This window comes from Octopus sinensis, linkage group LG10 (assembly GCF_006345805.1).
Source record: "Octopus sinensis linkage group LG10, ASM634580v1, whole genome shotgun sequence".
NCBI classification, from domain to species: domain Eukaryota; kingdom Metazoa; phylum Mollusca; class Cephalopoda; order Octopoda; family Octopodidae; genus Octopus; species Octopus sinensis.
Window position 1 is genome coordinate 28,081,218 of NC_043006.1, and position 18,065 is coordinate 28,099,282.

General features: G+C 35.2%; 1 protein-coding gene across 1 annotated transcript; it reads right to left on the reverse strand.

Annotated features, from left to right (window-relative positions):
- Window positions 1–583: 583 nt before the first annotated feature.
- Window positions 584–15,779, reverse strand: LOC115216378 (trafficking protein particle complex subunit 5). The gene is made up of 7 exons (XM_029785673.2): window positions 15,596–15,779; window positions 12,614–12,702; window positions 11,530–11,656; window positions 10,279–10,336; window positions 5,492–5,551; window positions 3,014–3,078; window positions 584–1,798 (listed from the first exon to the last, which is right to left on the reverse strand). The coding sequence occupies exons 1-7, from the start codon at window positions 15,656–15,658 to the stop codon at window positions 1,700–1,702; spliced, it is 561 nt and encodes a 186-aa protein (XP_029641533.1). The 5' UTR covers window positions 15,659–15,779; the 3' UTR covers window positions 584–1,699.
- Window positions 15,780–18,065: the final 2,286 nt, after the last annotated feature.

The window sequence follows — 18,065 nt, forward strand, 5'->3', positions numbered from 1 at the left end:
GAGAAGGTATGATAGGTACCCATGACCCTTTACAAAACATTCAAGACTTGGAAGATATCCTTAAACTGGAGAACTTCCAGCAGAGTGGCCTTCACTAAAGGTATCCCAAAGTAGGTGATGGTGTTAAACCAGATGATACATTGTCTATTATTCAGAAATAGGAACAGTCACTCTGATGGGTTTCCATATAGTGTTTCTCCTCCCCACCTGGGAGCAGGACACATAAAGTTGCCCATGTGAAAAGCACAGCTCTCCAAAATGGATGCCCACCACTGATAGTGTTTGGCCTTGGGATTTGTTGATGGACATGGATATATATGGCTGACAACATTCAGAATAGGAACTGTTATTGCTAAAAGAAAGACTAACTCTCTTATTCACTAAGTCACTGACACATATACATAGGGTTAATAGTCCAAAATGTTATAATTGTATTTGTAATTCACCGCAGACATTTAAACAAAGCAGTTACAAATTGCTTAAAAATGTAATTTTAATATTAAATACAGATATTTAACAGACATGTTGGAACATGAACAGGACAGTAAAATTTGTTCAGAGAAAAAGAAAAGTTAACGAAAGCTTTGGATTTTCATAATATAATGGATCTTTGCCTGTTTGATATATATTTTTTTAAATTTGAGCGTGTACAAGTATTTTCAAGTCTTTTAGTTTTATCTTTGATTATTATAGTTCTTATTGATGGTGCTGCATGTCGTGTATTCTAGAGATTTATATATCAATTGTTCCAGAGACACTGAAAAGGATTGTTATGACAAGCTTATGTTAAAGATATGAGCTCAGCACACACACACAAAAAAAAAAGTAAGTTACAGTGACCCAGGTATGTAAAGAAGTGAAGATATATGGAAACTGTGTGTCTTTGCTTTGAACACAAGTGTTGGATTTGTGATAGGATATAAACTGTTGATTCTTCAGTATGTAAAACTGACACCCTAATGTTTTCAGTTTACCAGCAATGGCTCTGTTTAGGGATGGTAGTTGCATAACTGATACTATAAATGATGACATTACTGGATTAGTCTTTTGATACCAACAGACATGGGATTGCTCTTGGTCCCATGATACAAACTTCTTTGTTTAAAGTGATTTAGATTTAAACCTTCCTTCAAAATTTCATCTAACTTATATTCCAAACACTAGCTTAATAATGACCAAGTTATTCTTCATTATTTTCAAAATTAATTGTATTTGAACAGAAATATGGTTACAAAAGGGTTAAAAGATATTGATGTGTTTGATCTCTGAGCTAAATAATGTCTGACATTAATGTTGGCTTTTTTGCAGTATAAATAAAAAATGTCTCATAGAATGAGAGAGAGATAGAAACTAATTCAAAGACTAGAATTTAATGTCCATCTATAACAATAACATCCATTTAAAAACAAAAAAACCAACAAAAAAACCAGCTTATTCTAAACTTGTCCACAGAAGACGTAACTAAAAAGTTGAAATTATTTCGGAATGGTTTTAGTATTATTTGGAAATAATGATTGTCTACAAAATAATAAACAACAACAAAAGGAACGAAACCATTAAATTATAGTTTAAATATCAGTAATTTACATTAAAATAAGCTTTTTTTTTTTTGTTCTGGTTCATACAGAATACACATACACACACACACTTTTCTCATACAAAGTTTCTTCTATTAACAAAATTATTTGAAGTTCTCTTCTCATTTTCCTTCAACCATTTTGTCACGGACAATTACTGATTCATCAAACTTGATCATGAAAGTGGTTCCTTTGTGCCAGTGGACAGTCACTTTGGCAGGCTGAAAATCAAAGATAAAAATAACCAACTTTGAAAATTTGAACAGGTGGAATTCTACAAATATATTATCATCATCATCACCAGGTATGGCTGTGTGGTTAGGGTTTGCTTTGAAATCACCTGGATTCAGGTTCCATTTCACTGCATAGGGCTTTGGACAAGTGTCTTCCACTATAACTTTGGGCTGACTAATACCTTGTTAATGAAATTTTGTAGACAGTAAGCTTACTGAAATATGTGTGTTTGCATGTTTTCACACTGGCATCATTCAATCAATGATGTGTCATTTACATGTCCCATAAACATGTGTATATATGTGTGTGTATATATATATATATATATATTATATATATATATATATATTGAGACCATTGGCAATATGCTGTGCTTGAGAAGATTCATCAAGCCAAGTGAAATTGAAATTGTGGCTGATGCCGGTTCACATAACTGGCACCTGTGCTGGTGGCACGTAAAAAGGACTACACTCTTGGAGTGGTTGGTGTTAGGAAGAGCATCCAACCATAGATACCATATTAAATCAGACTGGAACTTGGTGCAGCTCTCCAGTTTATCAGTTTCAGTCAAAACTGTCTAACCCATGCCAGCATGGGACACTGATGCTAAATGAAGATTATATATACATATAATGTGTGTGTGTGTGTGTTTGCGTCTCTGTCTTGACAGTGTGCAATAGATGTAAATGATTGTCATACAAGCAGTGTCATTCATTTCCAATATTTTGTAAAAACATATCTGGGCATGGGGGAAATACTATCTGCCTTGGAAACAAGTGAGGGTTGTTGACAGCAAGAATATCAGACTGTAGAACACTGCCTCAGCAAGTCTTGTCCAACCATACTGAATAGAAGTAGATGTATAAACAATAATGATATATAATATATATCTCAACAGAACCAATTAAATAATGCAGCTATTATCAGGTTTCTAGTCAAAAACTGAATAATAACTAACTAAGTAGCAATTTCTGCTAATTAGTTTTTTCTGTTTATTGTATTTAAACTGTAGATGGATATTTTTTTCAGGCAACCTTTTTGTTGCTAAACTTCCACTATCTTATAGAGAGAGAAAATTACAGCTAAACAAATACACATTAAAAATAGTGTGTATTTGTTTAGCATATGTGTTCAGGAATATTTGGAAACAAAATCTGTTAATTTATAAAAATGCTAAGCCAGATAAATCAAATAGTACTCACAAAATTTGCTCCAATTAGTATTGCTTCCAGAATTCCAGCTGTAAATGCCGCGCAGTTCAAACTACCTGATGTCAGGGAAAACAAGAAGACAGTTATGTGTATTAAATAAATGTGTGTAATATAGCCATTTACCGTACTGTATGTTGTAAACCTATAATATTCTCTTATTAATTCTTTTCTATAATAACAGCAGATAAAAATATAGAAATCATCTTTTGAATTCAGTATGAGAGTGTGGTGCAGTGATGAATGATGTTGATGGATGGATGCTGTCTGTCTTAATTGTTGGATAGCCATGATCAATGGATTAGAGAGCAAGCAGAACATAGTTTGAATAAAAGCCCTCTTTTGATTAGGCTAAACAATGATTTTATTCAAACTTTGTTCTACTTGCCATCTAATCCATTGATCATGGCTGTCCAATGATTAAGACATGTTTTATATTAGGTAAAGACAGTATCCATCCATCAACATCATTTGACACTGTGCTGCACTTTCATGCTCAATTCAAAATAAGATTTCTATATTTCATGTGCTACTTACTATTATAGAAAAGAATCAATAAGAGAATATTATAGTTTATAACACTAATCACATGACTTTTGACACCAACCTGCCTTTATGAATCAAACTTTTTGATTTAAGAAAAGCTTCCATCAAAATTTCATATTAATTTATATTCCAAATGCTAGCTTAATAATGACAAAGTTATTTTAATAAATTCTTTCAAAATTAATTGAAACAAAGGCAGTGTATTTCATCAGAAATATGTAAACAAAATGGTTAAAGTCATAAATAATTCCGCTTGTCATTACGGTTCAAAGTCTCTCTTGACCAGAAATGGCCTGAACTCTTTGCATGAACACCACCCTGTACATAACTCCATGTCCCCCTACATGGCCTTGCTTTTTGCTTTTTGAGCCAAAAAAATTAACTTAACTTAACTTAACAATACTTAGCCCACCAGTAACACTTTCACATGATTAGAGAAAAAGAGAGAGAAAGAAAGTGAAAAGGAGGGAGAGAGAAGCATCCATGACATGAGGTAGAGGGAATGTAATTGTAACACTTTCATGTGATTGGTTGAAGGGAAAGAGAGGAGAGAGAGAAAAGGAGCGTAAGGCGAAGACTGAGATAGGGAGAGAGAAGTGTCTGTGATGCAAGGTAGGGGGAACGTAATATTCATCATGTTGTTAAAAAAGTGATATAGAGGAGGAGAGTTAAAAATCCAATTTTAGCATAAGGGTGATTTTCTGATGGTGAGGTTAAAGAAAGGCAGAGAAAGAGAGGGGGAGAGAGATGGTGATGAGTGCATAGTGAAAAGTGTATTTTTTTTATATCACCTATCACTTAATGCATGTGCAAAGTGCAATTCTGTGGAATATTCCTACTTATTTAAATGGCAGATATATACAATTTAATTAAAGGTTGTATCATATGTACGGGATATTTTTTTTTTGTTTATTGGAAAAATGAAAAAATAAGAGTGAATATTTTATGAGTGCTGTGTGTTAAGTCTATAAAATTGTGCATTAAGTATCACCATCATTTAATATCCGTTGTCCATGCTGGCATGGGTTGGATGGTTTGACTGGGCTGGCATGCTGCGCCAGGATCCAGTCTGATTTGGCATGATTTTCTATGGCTGGATACCCTTCCGAACGCCAGCCACTCCAAGAGTGTAATGGGTATATAAAGTGTATTAAGTAATCATCATGTTCCAATTTCTTCCATTTTTCAATGAGTAGCAAATGAGTGAGTATCTTTCCATACAGATACAACACAGGCTATGCTTTCAGGTTTTTTAGATAGAGTTTTTAGAAATAACCCAACAGGTTTACCATTAATTTTGTGAAATATTCATGGATCCCGCTAGTCTAAATTAAAACCTTCCATCAAAATTTCATCTTTTATTCTTTATTTATTTTAGTTATAAGACTATGGCCATACTAGAGCTGTCTTGACGGGCTTAGTTTAAACAAACTGAGCCGGGTACTTATTCTATTGATCTCTTTTGATGAACTGCTAAGTTACAGTGTGGTGGACTAACAAAGACACACAAACACACATACATAACAGGCTTCTGCACAACTTTTTTCTACCAAATTCACTCAAGTTGCTGGTTACATGTAACTTGCTTAACCATACAAATTATTCATCTACTCCTAAGTTTCTTAGGCACCACCAGTTAACAGGCATAGTACCCTATCAAAAAGCCTTCTATATACTGATGAATGTGAGGCAGAGTGGCTTATTTCTAATTAAGTACTTCTGCATTTGTCTCACTAGGAAAAGCGCACTGATAATACCTCTTTCTGACAAAAAACTGAACTGTATCTCATTTATGCTGTCTTCTTACTCAGTTGTGTGTGTGTGAGAGAGAGAGAGAGAGAGAGAGAGAGAGAGAGAGAGAGAGAGAGAGAGAGAGAGAGAGAGAGAGAGAGAGAGAGAGAGATTAAAGACAAAAGAAATTCTTACCTTTATCCTTAGGAACTGAAATAAACCTGTTAACTAAAGGTTCTTTTTCAATGATATAATCTGTACAAAAAAGTTAAAGACAAACAACTGGGTAGGGTCCTATTTCACAGGAAAGGTCAACAACACAGATATAATTAATTTATATGATGAAGATATTAAGAGTAAAATGAACAAGAACAGAATATGCTAGAGTGTGTGTGTGTGTGTATATAAATGTATGTATTTCGGGTTACACTAAGAACTGGTGAATGGTACAAGTCAAATATAACAAACTACTCCAAATCATTGTTAGAGTATCCACATAAGTGGAATCAAGACTAGCATTGAGTCATCTAAGTTACAATAATGAAGTGAAACCAAATAGTGATATTTAGAAATCACTTAATATGTATGTTTCAGGTTTGTGTAACATATAATTGGAAATGCATCCATTATGTAAACTTTCCACAGTAAAAACAAGGTTTGCATAATGGATGCATTTCCTTATTATACAGGGTGTCCATAAAGTCTCTTTACAATCTTAAAATTTTATTACAAAGGCAGTTGACAAGATATCATAAACAGATTTGTTTTATTGTAATAATTGTTTATTAAAGTTTTTTTAACTGTTATTTAATAGACCTCAATATGGGCACCATTAGTTGCACGAAGCACATCAAGATGGTACTCGATTTCTTGCCATGTTCGCTGTAGGATAGCCTCATCAACGGTGGCAATGGCATTACGAATCCTTTGCTTCAAGTCAGCAATGTCCTGTATCTTTGTTTGATACACGATATCTTTTACATGACCCCAAAAAACGAAGTCCAAGGGAGTGATATCTGGCGAATGCATTGGCCCATCCCTTCCAATCCATCGGTCTGGAAATGTTTGATTGAGGAACTGAGGAACATGCCGTCCCCAATGTGGTGGTGCACCATCTTGCTGGAAAATGATGGTTGGTTGTAAATCAATCAGTTGTGGTGCCACATATTTGGTCAGAAGGTCAAGGTAAACATCTGCAGTAATTGTTGCCTCGTTGAAGAAAAATGAACTAATTAATCGATTGCACATGATTCCACATCACACATTCAATATCAATAATATCTTTAATAAACAATTATTAAAATAAAACAAATCTGGTTAAAATATCTCATCAACTGCCTTTGTAATAATTTTTTTGAATTGTAAAGAGACTTTATGGACACCCTGTATATTATGCAAACCTGAAATGTACGTATTAACAGATTTCAAAATATTATTCGGTTTGATTTCAGTATTACAACTTAAAGTGTGTGTGTGTGTGTGTGTGTGTATATATATATATATATATGATGGATTCTCTTATCATAAATGATAAATGAGGGTTCAGTAAAATAAAGTGTTAATCATTTTCTATGGACACAAATGTGTCTCTTGAGACCTGCTGGTGCCTTGCAAACCTTTTGGCAAATGGAACAAGTTAAGGACTCAATTTACTTGAATGCTTGTAGATCATTTACTGTTTTCTTGAGTGGACAGCAAAGCCTTATATATATATATATAAATCCCAAACAACAAGGGTGAAAAATTGAATATTAATTTGATTAACATCAATTTAAAACCAGTGGTCTAGCATACTGAAAAATTTGAAGATTCAGAAAAATTATATTACATACATATAAGAGGGATGACCACTAAATGGACATCCATTATGCTAGAAGTAGACTCCCCCATGGTCCCACCACTAAGAAAGGATTGTTCTCAAGAAAATTTTCTTGAGAACAATCCTTTCTTAGTGGTGGGACCATGGGGGTGCCTAATTCTAGCATAATGGATGTCCACTCAGTGGTCATCCCTCATATATATATATATATATATTATGTTGCTTCTAAAACCTGTGAGAAACCAAGCTAGAAGAGAAAATACAACCAATGAGAATAGACAAGACTTCCAAGAACTTAATCAAAGGATTATGAAGGAAATGACAAGATGTCTATGGATGACGCTGTACCATAAAATTGGCTGTGGAATTTTCACCAGTACTGTTAGTAATATGATGAACTCTCTCGTTGAAAATGACATGTAAGTGTTCAGCTTTCGCTGAATGACTTGCACAGATGGATTTGTTTATAGTGATCAAATGTATATGATGTACATTAGCTCACTCCCTCCATCAAATTGATGTTGTCTGAAAAGGTGCATGGGGTACCACATGCCAGGTGTGGAAGTGATCGCAGAGTAACATAAGATGGAGTGTTTTGCTCAAGGACACAATGCACCACCTGGTCTAGGAATTGAAACCATGATCTAGCGATCATGAGTGCAACACCCTAACCACTAGGTCATGCATCCTCACTTAGTAATAAAATAATAATACAATATCTCAAAAGGGGTAGAACCTTTTATATAAGAAAAGATGAACAATGGAATTGCTTTCAAGTAAGGTAATATTTCCTCTAGACTGGACATGTTTTACAGAAGACTAGAAATGATTTGTCTTGTACAGGGCGGGGCAGAAAGGATGGACGTTTTTGAAATGGCTATTACTCAGCCCCAGTGGGAGGGACATATGTCCGACAGGTACCATTCGGCCTGTAGTGTCTTAGCATTTACTTTTCTTTTCAGGTGAAGCCATGGCATTGTGGATGAGAGAGCATTGTGTGTTTGCCTACAACAGTTACAGGAAGAATAACAAGTCTACCATAGTAGTTCAGCATGAGTTTCAGTGCCACTTCAACATTCACTGAAATCAAGCTGTTCCCACTAGTTACACAATCTTACGTTGGGTAAATGAACTTCATACACAAGGTACATTAATGAATAGGAAATGGGTGGAGGTGCCATGAATGGTATGAACATCGGAAAATGTGGAATGTGTCAGACAAAATTTGATATGGAGTCCAAATCACTCTGCTTGGAGGCATTGCACTGAACTTGACATTGGTCATTGATTATTAAGGCGTATTTTGCATGAAGACCTGCATTTCTACCCATACTAATTGGTCATTGGGCAATAGTTGAAACTATGGGACTATGCACAGTGGCTTAATTTCACACATCAGATAGAGGCAAATGGCAACCTCATTTTCATCTCAATGGCATGCTAAATCAACAAAACTGTCATTATTGGGCTCTTGAAAATCCGAGAGAACTGCACGAAAGCCCAAAGGTGACAGTCTGTGTGCTGTTGGAAAAGCTGTCGTCATTAGTCCTTACATTTTTGAAGACAATAATGGAAATGCTGCTACTGTGAACTCTGAGCATTACATCGAGATGATAAACAACTTCTTTGTACCTGAACTATGACAAAAATGTATGCCTATATGATGTGTGCTTTCAGCAGGATGGGGTGATGGCCCATGCAGCCAGAGTATCAATGGACGTTCTTCGCCCTCTCTTCAGTGACTACCTCATTTTCAGGTTTGCTGACGTTCCTTGGTCCCCTCAGTCTCCTGGTTTGTCCATGTGTGGTTATTTCTTGAGGGGAAACCTCAAGGCGCGTACTATCATCATGTTTAACGTCCATTCTCCATGCTAGCAAGGGTTGGACGGTTTGACCGGGGATCTGGGAAGCCAGAAGGCTGCACCAGGCTCCAGTCTGATCTGGCAGTGTTTCTACAGCTGGATGCCCTTCCTAACGCCAACCACTCTGTGAGTGTAGTGGGTGCTTTTTACGTGCCACCGGCATAAGCCCCATACATTGGATGATTTGAAGGAAGCTATTCAAGTGGAAGTCACCCAAATTAACAATGCTAGAGAGAGTGGAAGCCAACTTCCAAGAATGCCTTCAGAAATGCATCAATGAAAACAGACACCTCATGATGGATGTTGTTTTCCACACTTGATTTTGACAAATGCTAATTAAATACGAACACATTGATGTCAATAAAATTTGTTTGCAGCTAAAATTACTGATTCTTGTGAATTTTTCAAAAACGTCCATCCTCTCTGGCCCACCCAGTATGACAGTGATGTTCACTTACAACCATCACATGATATCAAGACAAAGAAATATAAACACACACACAAACATAAAAAAAAAATAACCTAAGAGAAATAACTCAGACTGGCCAGGCAGAAAAAAGCGGCAAGTTGGCAGAAACATTAGCACTCCGGGCGAAATGCGTAGCCGTATTTCGTCTGCCGTTACGTTCTGAGTTCAAATTCCGCCGAGGTTGACTTCGCCTTTCATCCTTTTGTGGTCGATAAATTAAGTACCAGTTACGCACTGAGGTCGATATAATCGACTTAATCTGTTTGTCTGTCCTTGTTTGTCCCCTCAGTGTGTAGCCCCTTGTGGGTAGTAAAGAAATAGGTATGTATATGACCAACATAAACAAGTACAGATATATCAAATACCATACAATATAGATTCTTGATTAATAAAATTATCTCTGTGTTGAGAGGATGTGTAACATTTACCAAATGGCAATTGAGACAGCTCCATATAAGCAGGGGAGATAAGCTCAAGAATCCGTCAAAGTTGACATGCCATTAAGGAAACAGTTAGACATACTGTCTGGATATAAGAGGGCAATTGTAGACTGTCTTACACACACACACATGAGCTTCTTGCAAATTCTGTCTATCAAATCTACTCACAATGCTTTCACTGGCCTTAAAAGTCACTTAACTAAGGAGCCACACAAATTTCTAATAACTGTGTCAGTAATATATTATATTAATGCAGTATGTATTAGTAATCTTCCTCATCTATAAACCCATCTAAACAATTATAGAACGGACATACAGAACAACTGATATCACTTCTTAGTGGTTGTTGTGAGAGTTCAAACATACAGTGAAAAGTAAGTTGAAAAGGATACATGTACGTTCATCATCATTTGCATGTTCTAGCTTATCAGCTTCTTTCCCAAATAATGTCTGAAAGAAGAAAAATTAAGGAAAAAACAGTGGATGGAAATATTCGTTTCTCTTTACTTGTAATTTTTCTTTTTTGAATCGTTTTTTGTACCCAATTTTCGAGGTGTGGCTAAGACGCTTGTTTCCCAACCAAAAAAGAGGGGAGGGCCATGGCTGGAATAGTTTTGACATAGGCCTGCTCAGTCAGAGCTAACCTGGGACTAAACAATTTATTATATCCCCTGGAGAGGTGAATAGCATAGTCAATTTGTACAACATTTGAACTCAACTGCAATGTTACTAAATGTGTTGCTTTACTCTCATGGTTATCTTTATCAAACTTAATTTTTAGACTTTAAAAATTCAATTAAGAATCAACTTTGGTTTCCCAATACCTTAATATAGGGATCTCTTGGACTACTATTAATAAAGCTGACTCCTAAAATATCTTCATCATTCCATATTAAGATAAAATAGATGCAGTGAGTATTAGCTACTCATGAAGTCACTGATGAGTTAGGTTATGGGTCAAGTAAAGTATTGATCAAATCATCATTTTGTATCTTTAGGGCAGCACTAGTCAATGTGTTCCTTCCTTTTTCCAAGTCGATTATGTGTTAGTCTACCAACATGTGGCATAGCAAAAGCCATATATAGTCAAGACAATAAGAAATGTTAGATTGGCAAATTGTAACTTGTCCTTGACTATTTATGTCTATACTATATACTATACTATACATATACTATATATGTCTATACTATATATGTCTATACTATATAACTTAGACTATATGTGTCTAAGACCAGTCTACTTAGCTTTATGGAGGTACCACTGCTGCAAACAACAACATTAATATAAAACTGATGTTACATTAGTTCTCAGAAGACTCAGTTCATGATAGAAGTTGGCCACTTTAAGATACAAAACTTCTATTCCTTCCTTACTTATTAAAAGAAAAATTTCCATTCGTTCTTCAAATAGAGAATGTTATAGTTTTAGTTCCTTAACAATAAAGGTGAGAAATTTGTGAAGAGCTTTCCACCATCATTGTCATCATTTTAAATTCTGCTTTACCATGCTTGCATGGGACAAACAAGATCACATTGAGGCAGAGTTTTCAACAGCCAGATGACTATCCTGACACTAATCTTCACCTGCTTCCTAGTAAGGTAATATTCCCCAAGTCTATTTTCTATAAATTGTACTGACTTACTTTCCAAAGGTTAGATTTCACAAACAGTAGCATATTGAGGAGTTTGATTTCTCTCTTGTAGCCTTTTTCACGAAGGTAAAGAAGATCAAGGATATGGGAACCAATATGGTAACCAAACTCTGACAATCTGAAGAAGAGAACAAAACAAAATATAGGTTGATCAAATAAGTAAATCATACAGTATTTTTAACACACTGATCATAAAAAAAATACAAGTTGATAAGGTAATGTCTGGAACTTTGCACAGAATGAATACCAGGAGGGACTTTATTCATAAAGCACTAGTTTTCAGTTCTCTTATCAATGTATGATGAAACACACATACAGGTCTATATACACACACATGGAGGCCTTCGGCACAGTTTGGTCTAATAAATTCTACTCACAATTTTGGTCAAGGCTATGACAGAAGAAGCATTTGCCTTGAAGTAGGATCAAACCCAAAACCAGGTAATTGCAAAGTGAACTCCTTAACTGCACAACAGCCATACCTGAGCTCATGGATGTGAAATAGACATATCCTTCTGGATAAAATGTTAATCTATCACAAGTAACATTTTTGGAAGATCTGCTTTTTATACTTAATAGTAAAGTGAAGTGATTAGTGTAATTGAACAGTATCTGTCATATGCATAATTGTTTCAAGTTTTGGCACAAGGCCAGCAATTTTAAGGGGAGGAGTAGGGTTAAGTCAATTATATCAAGTCCAATACTTAAGTGGTAATTTATCTTATTGACCCTGCAAGGAGGAAAAGAAAAGTTGGGCCAGAAGAGATGCTTTTGTCCAAAGCGTTAGCAATCCTGCCAGTTTGCTACCTTTGCTACATACATAATGTAACAAGAAATAGATTTAATTTCAAACCTATAGCCAGGGTCAAGTAATTTTTATTGACTCAGATATTCCATTTCTACCTGCTTTATTGTTGCACATACCTCTGCACTGATAGCTAAGTGAAGCAAGAAAGGTGCACTACTTTATCCCAGGTTACACTGTCTGAGAACCATACAAACTTAAATGCTTCATTGAAATGGACAGCAACAACAAGGATTAAGGATTAGTCAATAGAATGAGTGATATACTTACTTATTCTGAAGCTCTGGTACTGTATAAACACGATTCTGACAATACTGGACAATCTCAGAAAAGAGCAAAGCAAAACTTGCAATGTTCACCTGGAAAAGATTAAAAGTTTTTGTGTAAAGATGACAGAGCAACAGGAATACTTAGCATATAAATATTGTCATATTTTATATCAGGGTGACTGATGGGACCATTGGTTATTGGGTTCTTATAGTAAGAATCATAAGGGAGTGCCTGTAACACAGTGTATAACAAGAAATTCATTTGAGAGGCACAAGCTTTTAAGTATATATACTCAAAATAAGCAACAAGGATATCCAAGGTAGTGTAGTACAATTGTTTCATGCCACTTCATTTTATTAAACACTGTAAGTATTACATCAGTTTACAAACAATTGTACTACACTACCTTGGATATCCTTGTTGCTTATTTTGATTATAATCACCCCATTTGATTTATATGGATAATACCATACCAAATTCTGGTGCCTTTAACTTAAGTACCATATTCATCTGAATCTAAATTTTGCTGAACTTTATATATATATATATATATGAAGACATGGGATAAAGTAGTGAGAGCTGATCTCAGGATGCTGTGCCTCAAGAAGGAGATGACAATGGACTGAAATATTTGGCAATATTAGACCCTTGAGAAGACCCGTTTACCTCAGTGAAATTGAGTTCTGCAAGTGCTGTGTATTATGTGCTCTTCACCCACAGGTTACATTAATTCACCTTATCACCTTGAAACAAACTACATCTCTATACACTATGCTTGTCACTCCCCACCCTGCTCTTGCAGTCCAACACCACTTTGTAATCTCTCTCTCTCCTTTCCCCAACCCTGTCACCTGTACAATTGCTATCCTACCACTCTCCTTATGCCTGTGCTCATCACTCACTGCATTCCCCTTCTCCTTTTGTCTCATCCACCCTAATTTTGCACTGGTGAACTCCCTGCTCACTCATTCTGTCCAATCCTCTGTACCATTTCACTTACATTCACTGCTTTGTACTTTAAGGGCATGCCCTGGCATGTGCACCACCATTTTCTTTCTCCGTCTCTAATTGCGGTAGTCATGCAACTTCTCTACAGCAAGACACCTGTTTCTGTCCTTGTAGCATAGTTTAACCTCTCATCCCTTGGCACAAAGCCACCTCCATCAATACCCTTCCCACACTCAATTGAGAAGTATTTGTCTTGCAAGTAACTTGGTGAATCACAGGTGCTGGCACCATGTAAAAATACCCAGTACATTCTGTTAAGTGGTTTTAGGAAAGGCATCCAACTGTGGAAATCATGCCAAAGCTGACACTAGAGCTTGGAGCAGTCCTCTGTATACCAGCTCCTGTCAAACCATCCAACCCATGCCAGCAAGAAAAACACATTAAATGATGATGATGAGTGAATTTGGTAGGTGGAAATTCTGTCATGTATATATATTTATGTGTGTAAAAGCAGTCATGCTTCATTTGTTAGACAAAAGGAGATATATATATATTATTCACACATGGTACTATTATTTGCCTCCCCTTGTCACATCCTTATTCTAGCTTTGCACTACCCATTACCCATTTTGCACAGTCCTCTCATCCTGAACATTTTCCGTCTCTGGAATTTTCCCCCATCTTGGGTCATTCCTGCACATTTTGATCTGCAACAGTTTCAATGCAACATTAATAACAGCAAATTACTAGTCTCAGAGGGCTTGATTTTTAATAGACACTGTCCCTTTCTCCAGACTCAGCAAATATTATGAAAAACAAAGTTGACATCAGAGCACAGGGGATTGGAACAAATACTGCAAGTATTCTCATGCCCAAATGATTTTGTTAATTAGTACCATAATTAAAACCCAATATTTATGATGTGGACATTATAACAAATTAATAGCAAAGATGAGTTCTTTAAATATATCAACTTAGCATTGTCAACATCTGTTGTACGTAAAGAAATCAAGAAGTCTTAAAGACACCGATTCTTTGATGGTGCACTACAAGTGGAATCTAAATGTGTCACTGGTTTTAAAAGTGGAATTTAAGACTTTAGAAAAATTTAAACTAATGCTTCAGTGTCTTGAACTACGTATTTATTTTTTTGTTACAGGCCAGTATTACTAATAAAACAACATTAGCAACAGTTATATATATATATATATATATATATAATTATTATATGCCCGTTATATATACACACACACATATATACATATAGGCAATGCTACATTCGAGAAAATATCACCTTCTTGTTTGTATCGTACAAAACACATTTGACGCTTCTAATAAAAGCAAATGTAAGTTTGTATACCCAACGCCCATATATATATAAAATTTTACTATCATTTTCTCGGTGCCACAAAGTAAAAGTTTGAAAACATGCTGATTCTTAGGCATTAAAGTTTCAGATTTGGAAGAGGAGTGATGAGATGGAAATCAATCAGATTCATGCTCTCCTCAAGCGCACTGACAAGTGAAATGGCAAAATACTGAAATCAAGTCCTAAAACTATTAATAAATATTCTGATTAAAGACAGGGCTCCAGATTATAGCCAGAAAACTCCATATTCTTTGAAAAAAAACACATTAATATCGAGGAGAAATGACTGTAATCAGAAATGTAAGTTGGTTTATAGACCAATATAACTAAGGACTGGGAAGCAAATAAGATACATAAAAATAACGCCCATTTTGTAAAGCACCAGGCAAAATAAAATGCTATTAATAAAAGCTCATTAATTAGATTTTCTATCTAAAATGCCCGACATGTATTGTAAGTATATATATATATATATATAATTAAGATTTGATTAATAAAAAAATTTATTTGAAATTGAAAAGACAAGAAACTAGCAGTTTTCCTTTCGACAATTTCTACACTGACGTTTAATCAGCATGCTGTACATTAACTGATTACATATACATAAAGAATATATAAAGTAAAATAGACACAACACATAAGTTAAATTAATATTTTCTACTTACTTCGGGCTTTCCTTTGCCCAGTGGTTTTTCGAGATTGGAAATTCTCTGCTTTCCACCCGACATGTTGACGGAAATACGGTGTAAACAGAGAATATGTTCCTACAGAAAAATGATTCTAGTTTACAATGTCTTCCGTCAGTGTTTTTTTCCCCCGTAGCAATGATTGTTTTTTTCTCATTGTTTCTCAAACTCATATTTGTTGATAAAATTGTTTTTTTTAAATTTTACTTATTCTACTATTTATTGAGGGTTTATATTTGAATCGAATGTCCCTACAATACATTATGGTAAAATATTTTTCAAAGAAATTTTCTACAAATACGCTTCAATTGCTGTAGATTCCGATTATATCGGAATTTGTAGTAAACAAATTTTTCCGAGAGTGGGAAGAGTTTCGGAAAATTCACCTGATTCGGCTTTGTTACCTCGTAGCTTTCCGAAGAATAGGTATTTTTTTTAATGAAATTTTTTACAAATGCCTTATGTATGTATGCGAGTCCACCATTTTTTAAATATATATATTAAATTCCTATATAATCCGTAATCTAAACCATCTGAAAGGTATTTGTAGTAAATTTGATTAAAAAATACCCATTTTTCTGAAAGTTATGAGAAAAGAAAGCAGACTCGAGTGAATTTTCCGAAACTTTGCTCCCCATACTCAGAATTTTTTTTTTACAATAAATTCTGAAAATGATCTTTAGATGTATTTTACGCGTTTTTACAGTTCTAATCTCATTTTAAAATGGTGAGTATAATTAGATGTAAAAGACCGTATTTTTCTTTCACTGACTATAAAATTTGTAACCTGTATGGAGAAGAAAACTAAAATGACAGTGTTAATTCAGGCGACAGATTAAGAGAAACTTGTTGCTCTACCTATTCTGTCAGCCTTTACCTGTTGTAACTGCAGAAATGATAATTTTCCATATTGATATGGTATCCCAGAATTTCAAGGAGAGAAGAAAATGTGACTCTTCAAAGCATTGGTTACCAATGGTTTTATTAGATGCAATGCCAATGTTATAAAGTTAATTGGTATTAATTTTATTGATCACTTAGAGATGAAAATGCTAAGGCAATCCTGGTTGGATTTGGATTTAGAACCAGAAAGAATGAAGCTAACTGGTGCAATGTATTTAAACCACTGTTCAGTCCCATCGCCTTTTAAATAAGTACTTCCATAACCCAGCAAATAGTTCAAACTCGGATTCAAAAGGAACAACTATTGTTATCTCCCTTGGACTCAACAGCAACTTTAACGTGGTTTATTGGTTAATTCAGTGAAATAAGCATCAATAATGCTAAAATAACCATATCACATTGATTCTGGTAAAGGGAATACGCGAGAAGAAAATTCAGAAAATGTATTTGGGCAGACATATCAAGAAATGAACTGGAATGCCAAAATGGAAATCCGGAGAAGACAATAGATATAACTGGTAAGCAATTTGAAGTTCACTTAATTTCTTACCACTAACTTTTTGTAAACAGTAAGAGAAAAATAAGTAAATGAGAATTAAAATACTTTATTGGAGGCGAATTTTAATTGTATGAAAAAATGCCCTCAATGGATCTGAAAAAAAAAAAAAAAAAAGGAAGGCGAAAATAATTTTCGAGTGGCAACAATCAATATGATAAAGAGACCTCTGAATATTTCAGAGGTAAATATCTGTTATCCATAAGATATTTATTTATTATCTGGAAAAAAAACCCCGATGAGATAAGCTGCCTAATTAGGCCATGTTATCCAAATAGTGAGTGTTGGGATTGGAACCCCTCAAAACAGGATACTCCATTGGTGATAGATTGGTAGATATATCCAAACATGCTTTCCATAGTTGGGGTTAACTCTAAGGCATGGATACGATTGCTAAGGTTTGTTGAGATCGTAGACGAAGGAGATGCTATTAATGTTGGCTGTATTTGATAATATAGGATGCAGTTTTTGAATGGCAAATCGAGTGCTGGCAGATTGGACTAGCAAATATTTGCGAAGGGCTCTTCTGTTTTGCTGAGTGATTCTCACAGACCCGTTTACTTTCAAGACACACTGATCGAGCTATGGAATTGTCATAAAGTCACGAACACGTCTTCTGAAAATGCTCTTTGTTTGGGAAAACTTGTGTTGTTTCATCCTAGATAATTTCTGATCAAGCTGACCTGTGACGAAACCGCTCCAGCCACGAACAATTCCATCATAGGCCTGCGCTAGGATTACACTACCATGACTACACTAACCGACGGGTTCTTCCTTTCTTTAAGATGGTGAAATGTTATTTGAAGGGAATTTGGTTGATATTTGTGACTGGACGAGTGATATAGAAGCCACCTCGCTAGGAAAAATTTGTACCACTATTAGACTTGTGTTACAGCAGTAGGCATAGGCAACTTTTCTGGAGAGTCGACCGCATGAGACATGGTTCATCATTAGGCGGGCCGGTACCACTAAAACAATTCAAGATCATTT

Excerpts from the sequence above, each read along its gene's own strand:
- LOC115216378 (XM_029785673.2), bottom strand. The coding sequence starts at position 15,658 with ATGTCGGGTGGAAAGCAGAGAATTTCCAATCTCGAAAAACCACTGGGC. Across the intron at positions 11,657-12,613 it reads GTACCAGAGCTTCAGAATAA|ATTGTCAGAGTTTGGTTACC; the intron begins GTAAGTATATCA and ends TCTCTTCTTCAG. Across the intron at positions 3,079-5,491 it reads TTCAGTTCCTAAGGATAAAG|GTAGTTTGAACTGCGCGGCA; the intron begins GTAAGAATTTCT and ends CCCTGACATCAG.